Source organism: Antedon mediterranea, chromosome 3, assembly GCF_964355755.1.
Source record: "Antedon mediterranea chromosome 3, ecAntMedi1.1, whole genome shotgun sequence".
Taxonomy (NCBI): Eukaryota; Metazoa; Echinodermata; class Crinoidea; order Comatulida; family Antedonidae; genus Antedon; species Antedon mediterranea.
The window spans coordinates 38,188,478-38,207,343 of record NC_092672.1 but is presented as its reverse complement, the minus strand read 5'-3'; the positions used below and the strand labels follow the sequence as shown (position 1 = coordinate 38,207,343).

The window sequence follows — 18,866 nt, the reverse complement described above, 5'->3', positions numbered from 1 at the left end:
ATCTTATGTAAAAGTTGGTTTTTGTTAAAACTCAATCTTTTTTGATCGGTTTATTAAAAAAGAATTTGTAGTCTCTCATATGGATTTGCTTTATTAATTTGGTTTATTTCTTATCTGATATTTTTCAAAATGGATGGATTTTTGTAATACTACAGGTTACTAGTTTACTGAATGTAGTAATTTTCTTTATATAGATTGAAATAATAAAAAAACACACGAACAAGTAAGGTAGAGGTGATCATGAATACTCAGCGATGACAAGCCTGTACTTGATCGATTGAGAATGTCAAAACGATGTAGTAATAGTAATAACTTGAATTTTTAATAATTTTGAAATGACGTTGATAAGATGATTACGTCACTAACATATTGTACTTATCAATAATGAATAAATGAATTTGCCACACGGACCATACAGAAATGTAATGTAAAGACATCACGCAATACTTCGAGTTTAAGAAAATTCTTAATTTCATTTTTAAAATATGATTGATTACCATTTAATATGTTTCTGATAGAAAACAAGTAAAACAAAATTTGAATGCGCTTACTCGATAACCAATGACGTCACTGAACTTTGTATGCGGATATACAAGAATGCTGTTGACATGTGATTAGTTATTTTTCAAATAATTGAAAAAGATATGAGAAGATACATCAACTCAAAAAAAAAACATTTTTGTTACTTAAACTCCTAAAAATGGCGCGGTGATTGAAATTAGAACAATCAACTGACAAAACTAATTTTGCCATGATTGCAACGCAAGAACGTACGCGCAACGCTAGGTCGTACGCGTAACGCAAGGACGTACGCGCAACGCAAGTCAAGTGGCAATTCGAATGGTTCATCGCGTTGTGATTGGTCAAATTACTTGCGTCGCGTACTGTGTGGGAACCAAATTTAAATAGACATTTTGGTGAGAAATCAAAACCAATCTTATTAGCTGCCTTTCAAGCTGCAAGTTTCTTTCTATTTTCTTTGTATATAATATTAAAAGATTATGGACAATGCGCCATCAACGTTAATCTTCGGAAAATGTCTTGTGAATGCGTAGTATTGTCATGGTAACATTTCAAAATGAGAATCATTATACCATATTTAATGAGAATATTGGTTCTTAATTAAAGTATATTGCTCTCGATATTTTGCTAGGGGAGTAATACTGAATAACGACTGCTGACAAATGAGAGAATACAACAATAGGCCTCAGTTTGTTATAATGTCCCAGCATTATAATAATGTTAAGACTACAGTAGCTGTACTACGAACATCACAAACGATTTCTTTTCTTCGAACATCGAATTAGGTTAAAATGGAATGTAGGTTCCATTCAACAGAACACGTTTGAATTTACATTTCAATAGCAATACTAAGAATTGCTATTGGGAATAACAATGTGAAGACTGCAGTGTATTCGATAACCGTTTAAGTTACTCGACGCACGGCGAGCTCTCCAAGCATCTCCCAAGGGCTGACTTCAAAACCAATGTATTTAGTTACAACGTCTCGTGTGCATAATTCATAATCATAAATGTTTCCAATTTGTATATTAACATAACGTCTAATCTATACACAAGTAGATTGTTGACATACGTGTGTGTTGCTTAGTAAGGTTCCTTGCAATATCATTTACTTAGGTAATATACGACAAAACACTATTTTCCAATTTATTAATAAGATTGGTTTTTTTTTCTCCAGAAATTGTTTATATTTTTATATTGATGTTTTTGTTGTTCATTTTGTGTTTTTAATTTCAGCTTTCATTGCTAGAATTGTTAATATTCGTTATTTATATTTATATGTTGTTTGTTTAAATAAAGATATCACATAATAATAATAATAATTAATAAAATGAACTATTTAAATTGCTAACAAAGTCGGTCAAGGAAAAAAATATAGGTAAACACGTACAAATCAGAGTTTGTACGCACGCGTCAACTCACGTACAGAAGATCAGAGTTTGTACGCACGCGTCAACTCGCGTACAAATCAGAGTTTGTATGCACGCGTCAACTCGCGTACAAATCAGAATTTGTACGCACGCGTCAACTCGCGTACACAACTCAGAGTTTTTACGCACGCTACAACTCGCGTACAAATCAGAGTCGTACGCATGCGTCAAATGTTGTGTATGACGTTTCTAACGATTCATCAAATCAGAAGTTTGAATAACCATCAATTGATTACACTGTCGTAACTTTAGACACGAAAATGCGTAGGAGGTCATAATTAATAATAAAAATGAATTTGATGAGTATATTTTCCGAGTCATTTTTAATTAAGAGATACGTCCTTGGAAATCTAGAAATTTATAGAATTTAAATTGACATTGTATTTACAAGACAACAGAATATAAGTCAAATATTAACATGTTATTTACTTTAAACTAAAATGCTATTGAATTTCGATCAATCAGCATTTACTGTTTGAATTCGTTTAAAAGTTTAAAAAAGGACTAGCCGAATGAGTATTACTACTGGAATTAAAAATCTCTGTATCAACTATAACACACACTACATTTTATATAGTTGATATATCGTTTTGTGTTTACTCGATTTTGCGCAACTTACACTCTTAATGTGTCGTTTACTCAATGCAATAGGCCTATACTTGCTCAATGCAATAGGCCTATACTTGCTCAATGCAATAGGCCTATACTTGCTCAATGCAATAGGCCTATACTTGCTCAATGCAATAGGCCTATACTTGCAACATTTACTTAATATTATGGCGCTATTCAAATTCGAGAATTATTCGACCAACGTCTTCCGCCGACAAAGGTATACTTACTTAATATTCAAGATTGATATTATTATTCTAAGCAAGTGACATGCGATGACCATATAATGTGGGCCTAGTAATCATTTGTTATTATATAGAAAACACATACTAATAAATAACGAGTTATCATTCAACATTATTGGTTGATTTTCTGCGCATTTATGGCGAGTAAACATTAATCGAAAATGAAACCAAGTTGTTAGGCCTAATGAGCGAAATCATTTTATATAACAGGTTCGTGTATCCATTTAAGACAACGTAAACACTATAAGCTGAATGAATTGCGATTTCTCTTGATAGAATAATAGTTTTCGTGTGATTTATAATACGTTAAGAGGTGATTTAATGTAGAGTATCTACTTCCAAAGCACGTTGCTTGGAATCTAGAACTGCTTCGTGAATTACCAATGACACATATGATAATGACGCTTGATTTGTATAAGCTTTAAATCATCAATGATTTATTAATTATTATATTATAATTATCTTTATTTATTCTTTGAATTAATTGATTGATTATGAATTTTACTGGTACAGTAATATCTGAAATTGTCACTATTCATCACAGAATACAGAACACATAATACTTGAATAATACTTGAAGATGGATTGATCCAGACGTCGGAAGAGGATTGATCCAGACGTCGGAAGCGGAACTTTTTATACATCATACCACCAAGTTACAATCACTCTTCCCGTACATTACGGTACTGTGTGGTTACCAATTTATGGAATTACATTTGTATGCGTTTGCTTTTAAGGAAATGAAAGCAACTGAATGTTTGTAACATTCATAGAGGGCGCGCGAAAATTGCTTTCTAAATATAGGCGTATTTTTCTATACGATCAAGTTTTACTATGAATCTAAAGCTCTGTCTACATCTGTGATGTGCTCAAACATTTAATGGTAGTAATATACCCACTCAAATATTGTAGTGATATGACATCATCATGTCCATATGAGCACATCACATTTTGTTGTCACATAAAGTTTGATAGTGTAGAAAAAAACCAATACGTACCTAAAGCTTCGATGTACCAAAAGGAGAATGCTTTTACTAAACCATTGCACAAACCCATCCACATACATATAAACAATACCAGTCCATAACGTAGGTTACATAAGCCTCTGTACACAACTCTAATATCATAACTATTTTTCTTGTTATGGCCATTTGACTGTAAAAGATAAACAAGTGACAATTTAGTGATATTTTACTTTTTATTTTATTTTTAGAGACGGAGAATCAAATCGACATGTAGTGCCACGTTATACAGGAAGCTGGAAATGTATATTGGTGTTCTAGAAAAATAAGTAAATATATTGTAAAAGTGACGGGAAGAGTTATTATTAATGTGCAATATATAGGAAGGAGTAAAATTACGCATTGCATAATGGTTGGAAACACCATGACATTTTAATAAACAATAAATAACTGAGAAAAAAGAAAGTTAGATGACATTTTAATTTAACTTTTGATACAGATTTTTATTTTTTGTGAGAGAGGATCATGTAACAATGTTATTAATGAAGATATCTATTAACAACCCATGTATCTGAGTTTCGGATTTACCAATTAATAATGTGGAACCGATCCACTGTACGTGGAAAAGTACAAAGTGATATATCTACTCAATAGTAATATATCGCATACAAATAGCACACTAATTTCAATAAGTAAGGATACGGATTATCGACACTATAAGAGTAATACAATTATATCACTTTTGAAAGAGATGTTTGACGCTAAAACAGCGTCATCTTTACACTTCAACGCGTTTTAACGTTAGACAATTTTTTTATTGGCACACATTCGTGTAGCCCAAACTCATTTGTGTCCACACACGTTGTTCGTTCATCGACATCTAGGTCAGTAGGCCTATGCAACACTGTGATTTTAATATCATGTTGATCATTAGCAATAAGTTTATTGAAATAGTTAGAAGTACATTGTGATATCTATTCACCAACTAACCTCGTTGTTTTGAAAAACATCAACTGAAAGTATCACAGAAAAACGCGTCTGAGTAACGCGCGCGCAATGTAGAGCATAAAACACGTCTACGCATGCATCAGTCGGTTGCTATGTTGTTATACAACATGTACATATATTTATATATTCTTTATATGATACAATTATGCTTTGCTAAATACATATATTTTCTTATCTTATTTTACTTTATCGTTTTGATTTAGCTTTTCGCTTTTTTTTTGTATCTCTATTTTGCAATCCAGCCACTGATATCCACAGCATTGTCATTTTTTCAGTAATTTGCCTTTGGCATGGATTTATATTTCCTTATCTAGAAATATATGTGGGTAAAATCCTCACGAAAGAGAAAAACCAATTACACACGCAGGGCATATTAGGTTCAGTAGTATAGTATACACTTAATTCATTACAGTGCTTATTGCACTTCAAATTTAAAACATGCAAAAGATAAAACTACTAAATTTATCTGTATTAATGAGATAATGAAATATACAGGTACATAATATAACATAGTTATTTTACACTTCTATTGTATTTAAAATGAGCAAGTTAAAATTAATTTAAAAGCTATTCATTTCCCACGGGATGAAACATTATTAAGGTTGAATACAATCATCTAGTTTCATAAAATCCATAAAAACATAAATAAGATCCAGAAATATAAGATATATAAGATCATATTCGCGTACTAGAACCAGGTTACTCGTTTTAGTTTCCAGTACACGTATAACAAAAACAGACGACGCCTGCACAACAATCTTTTAAAAAAATTCTCAGATGATGCTGCAGGAATGTAGGCCTATGATAACAGACCAGAAAGGTTTTATTATATTACTATTATTGCATTACCTAGCACGTATGTAAAATGTGTGCAATGATCAGTTGAATCCTGAAAGCATTTGTGCCCTCGAATACTACTCGAAATTGCACGCGAGTATAATATACAGCAGTGATTTGTCAGAAGCAATAAAGGAAAAATGAAAAAAGAAGTTTCAATATAAAAAAGTATTTATTTAGGTTAATTTTTAAAGTCTGCAATAGGACAAAGGGTGTATTTGATAAGTGATTTGGCCATTTACACGAAATGGGTTAAGCTTGGTTCGCATTCGGACGCGATTTTTTTTTTTCGTACATAAGTTGGGGACCCCTCATGAAACGTCACAAAATAAACATGAATAATTCATCAGTTAAATTTTTTGTTCCGTGTGTACCCAAGCGTATAGCAACAAGTGATTACAACTGCGATAGGATTCTTTCTAGGCCTAGGATTAGGTCAATTCATGTGATTGCCTTCGCGCACTCTTCTTCACACACACACACCAACCTATGCAAAATGTGTCGAGGCTAATCGACAGCTAGGCAAGACATTCAACTAAGTAGTAATTAGACATAGCCCATAGAAAGCTTAGACCCACAAGAAGATGTGTATAATTTGTGTACTGTAATTTTTTAATTCTGCTATTTTATTATCAAACAATATGCATGTACTCAACTCAAATGAACTTTAAAAATGCGCGTTAAATTATGAACACATGAGATGGAAAGATTAGAACCACGAGAATAAAAAATGTATTTTTGTGTAATGTAATTGTTTAATTTTGCTGATTTATTACTCGGACTGTGTCATACCTAACAGTAACATACACGTCACACCCACACAGACTACTAGAATAGACATGGGCTTTAGAGACTAATAATTAGGCCTAATAGTATTAATAGAAACTATAATTTTAACACGTAATTCTTTAGTAATACATTATATTAAAAACACTATCATAAACTAAAGGCTGATTATTTCGAAAATCCACACAAAACGCCGCTATTCTTTTATGAAATCGCACGTCGCAACCATAGGCCTAGAATCGTATCGCAGTTGTGTCACTTCTTGTTGCTATACGCTTGGGTGCACACGGAACAAGAAAATTTAACTGATGAATTATTCATGTTTATTTTGTGACGTTTCATTAAGGGGTCCCCAACTTATGTACGAAAAAAAAATCGCCATTCGGACGTAACGAAGTAAGTTCACGGCCTTCAACATGCAAAATGTTATGGACAACGTGCCTTTTCGTGGTCAGCAGCTGTTCTCTGGAACGCCCTTCCAAATTATATCAGGAATGCTGAATCCCTCACCACATTCAAACAACTCCTGAAATCCCACCTTTTTAATTTGTATTTTCTTTAGTTTTTGCTCTTCTTTTTTCTGTTGATTTTGCGCTGTAGTAAAATGAACATTATTATTATTATTATTATTATAAGTTGAGTTGAGTTGATCAACCAGAAGCTAAAGTGCTGTTCAAGTTCAAAGTCAACTTGATGGATGTTTCCACACCTTCGACTCATATCATGATTATAACACTCGAAATAGATCTTGTTATAGATCTGAAGCATATCAATGTTGGCCGTCAAGGTTTCTCGAAGGTGTGGAATCAGACGATCTAAAAATATATATATATCGAGTTCGAACAATATCATGAAAGCCCCAGTGGTCTAATGGGTAGGACATCTGCATATCAAGCAGGCGGTCCGAGTTCGAGTCTCGGTTGGGGCGACTTTTTCTCATTCTCACAGATTTCCTCATCTTTATCGTTTCAAATTAATTAATTAAATTTCAGTATATTACCGGGCGGTTTAGAATTAATGTTCTTTGCCTGATTTGTTTATATATATATAAAATATATCATTAATTTAAAAAAAATCTGTCTTATTTGCAGAGAAAAAATGTTATCATTGTTACAGCTTGAGTACGACGCATTTGGCGTCCCATACTTTATTTTTAAATTACCTTTCTTGCTTCTCATGTTACCGAGGTTACTGTGTTGTTTTCTCCGAAAGTGAGCAGTCATCTTCACCATGTTTCATTCCAAAAGGCATAGTCGCAGATAGATGTATGTTTTTATATGCATTTAATTATTATCATACATTTAATTAATAACTTAGGAATCATATGACGTAAGATTTAGTATTTGTAACTTTATAGTTTTCTTTATTTTGTAAGTTTAAGTTTCGATCATCCTTGATTGTTACCATCCATTGTGTACAGCATTATGCTAGCCTAAAGGATGCGATTAGCGCTGTTCGCCTGACTAGATTAGTTGGAAGCTTTTAATTATATTATAACTTTATATATTATGATTGACATTCATCGTATTCTGTGGTAGATTTACCCACGATATTGTAGTTTATGTGATCAACATTTTAGTAGTTCATGTGTAGTTAGTTTAGCTATGTAATTGGAAACTTATATTTCAATATAGAATTCTTCATGGATAGACCATGTGAGTTATCACGGCGTGCAGAATTATGTTCGTTACGCTTGACTGAGCACAAGTAGTGCGCAGCTGCAGAATAGGCCAATAAGATTGTTTATATGTTATATAAAGGAATTGACTATAGAAATCATCAGTATGTACAATACAGTGCTTAATTAGTATTTTGATGTTAATTCTTGTTTATTTTTTCTATTAAATTTCAGTTAAAACCGTTTGACACAATAACGCGTTACAAGTTTCTGTTATTTGCCTTTTACACGTGACTGGAGGTCACAATCATCATTATTTATTATTATTTACACACTTACTATTTTGTTAAATTATTTATTATAGTTTAGTATTTATTATCTTGCAGTACTATAATAAATTGTTATCACTAAATGTCTATTCTTTCATGCATATTATTGAAATATATATTTTTTTTATTTCTAAAGGGCGCCACAGTTGTAATGCTTTTGCTTGTTCGTGGTTGTCCTATTTCTTTTCATATTATTATTATTAACACTTTAAACTTTATCAATTTAAAATTGTTAAGTAAAATAATTATGATTCAATTCAAAGAACATTTTATTCACGTCCAGAAGACAAAAGTAACAAAAACAAAATGGCAAGTGATAATACAAGAAAATGGACGAAGGCAAATCCCAAAAAGATTAGAATCTTGTGATTTTGGAAAAAAGTGAAGTGAAAACTTTAGTTAAGTTTAAAAACTCTTTTCAGTATGAATAGAAACAATTCTTTTGTGAGTTGCTTTGCGTGCCAAGAAACCCAAAATATAAGACACATTTAGCTTTGCTAAAGTGGTTTTCATTCAAGCGGTAAACCTACGCCCACATTACAACCTATTACGATCCTAAGCCCACGCCTCAGCAGCAAAAACTAGACACAATTCATGCTTAGTGGCCCTTGTGCTCAATGCTTAGTTCCCACTAGAGATGCAACACAAGGACGTAACGCACCGTAAGTGAGTTGACCAATCACAATCGATGAATTATTTGAACTGTCGCTTGTCATTGGTCAACTCACTTAAGTTGCATTTAAGTCCTTGCGCTACGTCCTAGTGGGAACCAAGCGTAAGTTGATAGCTGCGTTTACTTTAAAAAAGATCATATCATTATCTTTCATAGAAGATATAATGGATTTGTGAAATTTTTATAGTACATAACACAGTTTTTTACACATCATCTTTAAATAAATTTTCCTAAAATAAAACCCTTCCAATCCAAACTACAAGAAAAGATTAAGACTAGAGAACTATCCGTTTAAGTAAGAACATCGTCTTGTACGAGTACAATTAACGAATTTCAGTAAAAGCCGAAACATTTATTTTGTGATCGAAATAATTATACTTTTACAATTTACAGTTTATTAATTCTTGAGCATCAATAGATCATTACCCTGGTAGCTATGCAACACAACAATAGTTTATCTGATTAGTTTTTATATATTATATTTGCCTGCACGAATTGGTTTGACTTAAGGTTGTTAAAAACACGCACTGTTGCTACAGACGCGGATATGTTGATAAGCAACGCTCAACAGGTTTGTTGATTAACTGAATAATGAAGAACATTCACGATTTCAAAGCATTTTCTTTGAATTTTATCAGGGAGTGTTCGTCACAGTGCGATACGACGCGTCTAAACGTTTCCAAACAAGGGCATTGCGTATGAGCAATGTTTTTTGTACGTGTTTCTTCCAATTAGGTCCAGTCCTCTTGTTTGCGAGAGGAGGTAGTTATAAAGTTTTCTACATTCACTTCTGTATTTATATACAATGTAAATCTCTGTTTACACTATCAAACTAGTTTGACAAAAAAAGTGTTATGTGCCCAAATATGGTAGTGATATACCCAAATATTGTAGTGATATGACATCTTCATGTCCATATATGGGCATATCACATTTTTTGTCACAGAGTTTGATAGTGTAGACAGAGTTTTAGCCTGGCGGAAAAATATTTAAAAAAAAGCAAAAGCTTGTGAAAGCTATAGACTTACGTCATCAATAAAATACGAGCATTTAACGATAACTGTGTATATAATATTAATGCAAATTAATTGAATCCAATTTATTGGGACATGTAATGGATACCATGATTCGAAACTTGAAGTATCTACACATGCATATTTAAGGTATTTGTACTTTCTTACTTCATCAATGGTACTAAATTATGAAGACATACTACTAAACCGTTAATGAAGCTTAAGGCAATACGTACATTTGTCATTTAATAATTTTGGACGCTTCGTAATAATAAGGTAGACACGACTTATTTTGTTGCTATGGAAATAACGTAAGCGCTTTTGACCAATTCTGCCGCGATGTATCATCCGAACTGTCGCGTGTGATTGCTCAACTAACTTGCGTTGCGCGCGCGCCCCTCCGACGATACGCATAATGGGAAGGTTTGCCGTACCGATTTCTTCTTTCATTTTTCTCTGGGGGAAGACAAGCCTGAAGTCGAATAGTTTTCAATTTATGCCAGAATATTCTTGTTAAAAAAAAACCTGTTTTTGCCCCAAACATTTTTAGGATCAAGATCGATCGATTCAAAAAGTAAATTGATGTAGAATTAGATAATAACTATAATAGATAGAATAATGAAATTAGATTGGCATCATGGGTATCAAGTTCACGGACTTAAATGGAGGAAAAATTCAGAAATAAATATTATGATCACTGGCTTGTTTCACAGTGTCTGCTTTGTTTAATATTTTTGTTATTTGGTAATGCGAATATCTATTTTTTTTATTTATTATTTTTGATTTGTAATTACTTGTATTTTTTTAAAAATTCAACAATGTTTACTTTTATTTGTTGCATGCAATAAAATGAATTTGAAAATTTGAATATTTTTTTATACAGCTTTAATTACATAATGCTTAATGGTTTTTTTTTAAGTTTAAACAAAAATAATTATCTGTATTAAAAAAAAACTTAACCGCGTTATAAAGACGATTGGAATTTAGTTGTTATACACAGTATAAGTAGCATAATATTTATCATAAGCACCTTAGTGAGTCGACGGTAAATGTACAACCGGAGGGTTGTTAAGCACTTCTTTCGGTTTAAATCAAGAAATCAGAGAAAGTTAGTGACTGATAACTCTTGAACCTTCAACAATGATTCGTTAAATTTAATAGGTTTTGAAGGTTCATTAACGCATTAACATACATCCGAAGTAAATACGTTTAAATCGGCACAAAACGGTCCTGAAAAGTGAGTTGTTAGGGTCGTTGTGGGCTAATTCTGTCCCGAGGTGTTCCACAAATTACACATATCCTGAGAGGAGGTAGAGTTAGCATTGATCGTAAATAGTATTATCTGTGACAGAAGACGAATATTGTGATAATTAACATTACTAAAAGGTTGTATATATCAGTTACCCACAAGCCTTTTGACGTTATATAGAAACGTACCTTTGAGGGAATTTCTGCGAAAATATAAATATTCAGTATTTCACTATAATTGTCCATGCATTTTAATTGAGACAATAGGGGCTGTCATCGTTGCCATGACGCGCCACGCGTATACGCATCTACTGCGTCTAAATGTATTCTGCGCAGAACAATGACAATCGACAGCTGATTTCTGCAGTATCATAGGAAAATTCAGTAATACAGCATCACACGTGTTTCAAATGTATCACATATTAAGCAAAGTCGTGTGACGCCTGATCGTGAGTAGTCGCTAGAAAAAACAATTATTTTGGAAAACTAATGTAAATATGGTTTGTTCAGATGACTTGCGATATAATAAAAGGGTCAAATCTGCAACTGTAACTGAAAACGTGTTGCCCACCTACATACATACTGCCTCTACGGGAGGTTAAAGAATTACGTTAATAGGTACATCTCGAATATCCTTTAACATTTACTAACCACAGGAGTGTTAGCAAATAGTTGAAACAATGACAGTAAACAGTTTTTTGTTGTGGTGTGTTCGAGGTCTTGTCAAAATTTTACGAGCTCCACCTCTTGAAATATACACCTTTCTTTATCCATTTGCATTTTTTTATAATATTTTTATTCTCTACTCATTTTTCAAATTAAATGCCTGTTTGTTTATAGAAGTATCTACTCAATTATTTCAAATAAAAAGGTGTACATTGAAAAAAATGAAGGAAATAAAAATGTTATTTGATTTCATTTGCTTGTAGGATTACAGAAGGCTTGGTTCCTTTTAGCGACGCAACCTACGCAACGTAATAACATACACTTCCAAAAGTGATATTTAAAGCATTGTTGCGTTATCGTGCCCAAATATGGTAGTGATATACCCAAATAAGATAGTGATATGACATCACCATGTCCATATGGAACATCGCATTTTTTGTTTGTAGACAGAGCTTTAGATCGTACTTTCTCACGTTTTTAAAGAATGTACTTTATAATATAAACAAAATCTTACAAATGCGCCTTTATATTGATCAGTAAAGACGCTATATATAAATGATATCGATTAAAGATATTAATGCATGGTTAATTGGTTTTTAATTGAGGAGAAAGCAATTGGGTGTTGGATTATTCAATTTAAGGCAATAACTGTAAGCAAATACTTAGTCTACATAAAATCGATTTTCTTAAATGTATAAACTTAACATAAGCAAAGGGATTAAGTGTCTGATAGCCATTATTACGGACATATTCTGGGTTTCTCAAAACAGTTAATGGGCAATTCTACATGATATTCGTTATCATATTTCGGATAATATTTCTTTTTTTTTTATCGCCACTCTTCTTTCAATTTGTCTTTAAGTTATCATGACGTGACACAAACTTCATTTCTATGGTTACGAACGGTTATTCAATATGTCAGTATTGAAGAAAACAATATTTAAAATGTCTTCACACATAAAAACAAGAAACTAATAAATGCTGAATTATTATTAACATAATAAATGGCATTACTATAATTTGTTATATATATGTTTTTATCCATTACATTTGATTGGTTGATTTCATATCACGTGCCGTACTGCATTATTTTATCCTGTTTTTACCTTTCTACTGATAACCTGGTAAATTGGAGTCTTGCTTTGTCTACACTATCAAACTAATTTACCAAAAAAGGTGTGATGTGCTCAAATATGATAGTTATATGCTCAAATATGGTAGTGATATGACATCATCATGTCCATATATGGACACATCACATTTTTTTTGACAAATGAAGTTTGATAGTGTGAACATGGTTTAAGGTGACACTTGTTTGTTAGGGTAAACATTTTATTCTCTATCAATCTTGAAATCATGTCATGGATGAAGTACTGCCGCATGCATTACCATGCACTTATTAACCTTTTCCCATAGAAATAAATCTACAATGTATACACTATTGAATAAAACAATTTGTGTTAAAATTCTTATACTTTATTGTAATATAATATATAATAAGGCTTGTTTGCCTATGAGGTCATGACCAAAACATTGTGCTTGCAAACAATGTGAGTATGCCTCTATAATGGCTGGCTTTTAAAGAGCCAAATACTTATATAAGGCGACTTGTACTATTTTTACAAATGTATAACCAATTTGTGCATTTGTCAATGAACTCTTGTTGGGAATGCTTTTAGCTAACAGAATCAATGAAGCAAAACTACCTCTATTTTATTCATACATTCTTAAATAGACGCTGAGTTTTGCTTCAGTGCAAATTCAACAAAAGTATCGTGGGCTTCTGTTAATGATAGATTACAAGTATACAATTTTTATTTTTGTTATACAATGCAATTTTTATTTCTTTAGTAGACCCCATCAGAAAAAGTGTTGATTCACCCTTATACCTCTATATAATGGCTGACTTTTAAAGAGCCAAATAATTATATCAAGGCGATTGTCATATGAACTCTTTTGAATGCTTTAACTTTTAACTTTGAAATGAATCAAACCCAAGCAATGAAGCGAATGGGGTTGCTGTTTGTTCACAAAGCGGGGGTTTATTCGAATAAATATCGGTGGTAAGTTCGTTGCTAATAGCATGTTAATATCATCATTGCTCCTCGAACTTTTGGTAAGCAATATTTTTATGATCGTACAAGCATTGCAATTCTGTACTTCATATGTATATATTTTTACTGTTATCTTTTACATGTCGAGTATAAATAAAGTTTTTGAAGAGCATGTTGATATCATTTGGATCTCATATTTACCAGACAAGATTTAAATGTTTATAATGTGGTCTGGGTCACACGCTGTTAAAGCGTTTTTCAAAATTGAGAATTTCTAAAAATGATAATAAACAGTATGTATAGACAATGGTGCTATTCACCTACAAATCAAAAGGTATAATCATGCAATATAATAATATTCACCGTTCCTATGAACAATATGGTGGCCATAATAAACAAATTCTGATTATATCACCATATTTATTAAATAAATGATCAACATATTGTTAACAACAGTCATTTCGGGGAAATTAATAATTTATAAATGCCAGCGAACATTCGTGAAAAAAATATGTAGGCATAATGGTTTACGATCATTTTACTAAAGCCTGGTTCCAACTTGCTTCCCAAGTAATTTGACCAATCACGACAAACTGTCGCTTGTGATTGGTCAATTTACTTCACACGGCGTTATGTGCCTTGATGGAATCAAGCTTTATAACTTAAAGATGTATTTTCCCTCTGAAAAAATAATAAATTTTTGGTTGAATATGTCATTTTAATGTCACATAATAGTTATCCACTTTGACCAAAAATTGGATTGAACAAATGCATATTTATCTGAAAAAACTGTAATTTAAAGCAAAATGGCTGCCAGCAAGTTGATTTTTGGTAAAATTTAACCATTTATTTTGTCATTTTATAAGTAAAACCATTATTTGTTATCATTTTTTTTTCTAAGGAAGTGATAACTTTATTAAAACTACAAAGAACCCCCTTAATTAGTTTTCATTTATCATGTTTTCAGGAGACAATACATCTTTAAGAAAAAATAGAAGTCGTCTCCGATTAAAATCAATTACATGAGATTAGAAGTTGATGAAACACGACGCGCGCGTACAAAAGTGGTATTATTATGAAAGCGCGTATTACTCACTTGTACATCAAAGAAACACATGACAGGAATAGTGGACGTCATTAGGAACATGTAGAAGATGAAGACAGGCATGTAACTAGTTTGTGTCAGCTGCATTCCACAGGCATCGTACGGTTGACGATGCAAATCCAGTAGGAAACCGGATACTATATTCCTGCAACGATAAAACAAATATCATAATAAACCTAGGCTAAATGTTAGGTGAAAAAGTTTTGATTTTACAGCCTCGTCGCCGAGAGGTCCATGTCCTTCTCCACTTGGGCTGCCATGAAGATACACCTTTACAAGATCTCTCTATTCGCTTTTTTTTGTACAATGGCTTTTATTTTTTACTATTTCCGTTTACGTTTTTAGTTTCGAGTTTTTTTAAAAGGAATTTTAAGTCGTTATTAAGTGTTACACTGGTAGGTACAATGTTAGGTACATCAAATAACTGTTTGTATCGTCTACAGCAGCTTGTTATTGGGGGGGGGGGGGGGAATAGGTGGGTGGGGGGGGGGGGTGTCGACACAAGAAAATTCAATACAATATCAGCAATGATCAAATGTAAATGTAAATATAGGGGAATAATAAGCCTAACTGAATTGCGCACAGGTGTGTGGACGAATGTTTTAAACTACATCTATACCGCCACACAGTGGTGTACGTGGTTGTGGGTACGTTGGAGTCCGGAGTAATGGAGTATATCGGAGTTTCTTTTTTTTTCAAATTTGTTCTTGCTATACATAAAACATGAAACAGTAAAAATAGAATATTTGCATACAAAAGGAGATCGAGGCACAGTAATATTCATTTGGCATTCCAAAAAACACCATTAAAATGTCTTGTGCGCCTATCATCAGTTCTTATTACTGGACACGAATGTTTTTGTAATGATTATTCACAAAAAAGGCAATGCGATTAAGATAGCCCATTATATTGTTTGTATGAATGTACTTTCTTAATAAGTGAACGTTGAACTTAATCTGTTTTTATTTAAAGCACCTTAAGGCAAACTATTGATTGTAATCTGATATATTATTACATTTAAATATTTTGATTGTTAGGCCCTTTACTGCAACATTCTGTTTCAGGAATTTAAAACAATTAAGTGCTAATATAAACGATAGTAACAAATTAACAATAATACTAATAATTACTGTGGATTAATCTAGATTTAGGTACAAAAAACGCCAACAAAATAAATAAAATATTAACCATTTAGAAAGATTAAGTGGTCATTTTAGACAACAATATCATTATTCATTAATTCATTTTATTTGTCCAACCTAATAAAATAAACACACATAAAATCTGATATCTGATGATATTGTCTGACGGATAGTAGTAGCAGTATGGGCCTATCTCTCTAGTAGTAGTATGGAAGACGTCTGTCGCAAACGACAATGTCAAATAGATATTTAGATATAGATATTTACAGAGGCCTTTTCCTCAACATCTTAATGTTTTTGTTGTTGATGGTCGTGTTTATTTTATCCCATTTTGCAGCATGGATCTCAGGTTAGAGCGATTGTTTGGCAACTGATGTTTAAAGATGTATTGTCCCTTTGACTAATTCCAAAAAAATTTTTTTTTTAATATTTCGAGTATCATAATAGTTATTAACTATCACCGAAAATGAGTTAACCAAATAATAACAATAATTTAACAAAAATACGGACGTTTTTGTGTTCAAAAAATAACTTTGACTTCCAGTCAAACTTTTCAATCAAAACATATCTCATAATGCAACGCGCTTGTTTGGCTACTCTGTATGCATAATCAACTTCCTCGCGATCTGTGTGAAAACACCTCCTCAACCGCGATGAGTTGTAAACAATCCTAATTAGCATCATGCATAATGTATACTCGTGGTTTGAAATCTTTGTTTTTTTTTTCTTTTTTTTGTGTTTCAAGGGACAATACATCTTTAAGAATAAAGACGAAAGAATACCCCTTATAATAGTATATTAAACAATTATGCAGTTACTTTAAATAAAAACTCAATGTAAACATATATGGAAGGCAATTGTGTCTTGTTTTTGTTTGTTTTTATCTTTATACTGGGTGACCTCTTCAGTCAAAGACTGATCTCCCAGAGGGCCCAGTTGGTGATCAGTGGCTGTGATGTACTAATACACTGGGGTAACCCCCTACTCGTCTCGAAAGATGTACTAGGTTCTTTAAAGTGCACACGAGCAAGTTGTGTACACTGGACCTACGGTTTATAGTCCTTATCCGAGAAGACTCGTTCCCCTGCCGATGTTATGGCTACGTGATTACGGTTCCACTGTCTTAACCGCTCGGCCACTCACTCACTGTCTATAGTCTTTAAAATATTGTACACTAAATACAGTCATTTATTATTGTAGACCAAAGTAAAGTCTGCACTAAAATATCGGAAATCAATAATCGTAAAAGTTGGACGAAGAATGAATATGGTAATAAAATTATAATCGATATTTTTGTATTATCATTTGTCCAAATAATAATAAAATTGTAGTATACTGATGTAAATGGAGTGCTTTTTATTACATATGTTTGTGTACTTAGGGATATAAGCTGTAAGTAAATATGCATAGATGTTTATTAAGTGTGTCTTAATTATCAGGAAACCTTTAAAAATGACTCGAACCATGGAGAAATAAGTTAGAACTTATTTCTCCATGCTCGAACCAAGGACTTTGAGATAATTAGGCAATCAGGAACCGCCAAGTTATATAGACTTATAAAAAAATAATGACATTGTCAAGAATACTAATTAATAATTAATTTTCTTATTAATATTCATAACTAAATATCAAATTACAATTGATTCTCTGGAACCCATGTATTAGTTATTAATTTATTCCAGAAATTTATCTTATTATTTTATATTTGTAAATATTTATTTTGATATTTAGCCAAGATGTTTAAAAGTGGTTTTTTTTTACCGTTTAAAAGACGACGTAAGTAAGAAACCGAAGAATATACAGATTTAGGCCCAAGTCTAAAGATAAAAAATAATTTGCCTGCTGGTCACGTAGGATTGGCCAAAAAAATGTGGTGACTTAAGGCCAATTTACACAGACGAGCGGTATCAGTAAGCGAACAACCGCGTAGCTTGTCCCATTGTATCTATCCTGATCCGGAACCGCCTGTCCGCTCCACGTTTTGTGAAATGGTCATAAACTGGAATAACATTGATTCTATAATTTCTATTTCCGCTTGTCTGTGTAAATTGGCCTTTTAGGCTTATTTACTAGCACTGATTGTTGGTCTCTCATTTCTTTCGAACCATACGTATCCCTGTTTACGAACTAAAGAATAGAGGAAAATGAAAATCAATTTGATGATGCGAGATTTTGATAAGAAAACAATACAGAACCGAACAATACCAATTATATGATTAAAGATACTCATATAGAAAAGTAAGGTTTATTGAATTATGTAATTAAATTTGATTACTTTTGAAGTGTTATTATGTTAGTGGAAATGAATGCTATTGCTTCGCTAAACTAAATACGACAATAAACGGTTAATCCAGAATTGACATTGAGACACCTATATCAATGTATTTTCATTGTATATTTTGTCACTGGGTAAATTAGCATGAATTTCCTCTTATGGGAATCTAAATGTGTCAGGAAAACACTTTATAACGCTAAGAAAATAATTTTATCAAGGATGAAATTTCGCTGAAAGATAGAAGAGCGCATTTATGTGTGAATAATTCCAATATAAATTGTATTTAATTGCCGTTGTTTTACGTTAATGTTCCTCATTCTTAGATGTCTAAAAACACGTCATCG

General features: G+C 32.3%; 1 protein-coding gene across 2 annotated transcripts in view; it reads right to left on the bottom strand.

Moving 5' to 3' along the window:
• LOC140045517 (major facilitator superfamily domain-containing protein 6-like) overlaps positions 1-18,866 on the bottom strand; it is a 42,581-nt gene that overhangs the window by 17,075 nt on the left and 6,640 nt on the right. For both annotated transcript variants that reach the window (XM_072090455.1, XM_072090456.1), the window contains exons 2-3: positions 15,097-15,250; positions 3,805-3,961 (exon numbers count right to left, since the gene is read on the bottom strand). In XM_072090455.1, the coding sequence (XP_071946556.1) occupies positions 3,805-3,961; positions 15,097-15,250 (311 nt within the window). The remainder of the gene's footprint in view (positions 1-3,804; positions 3,962-15,096; positions 15,251-18,866) is intronic.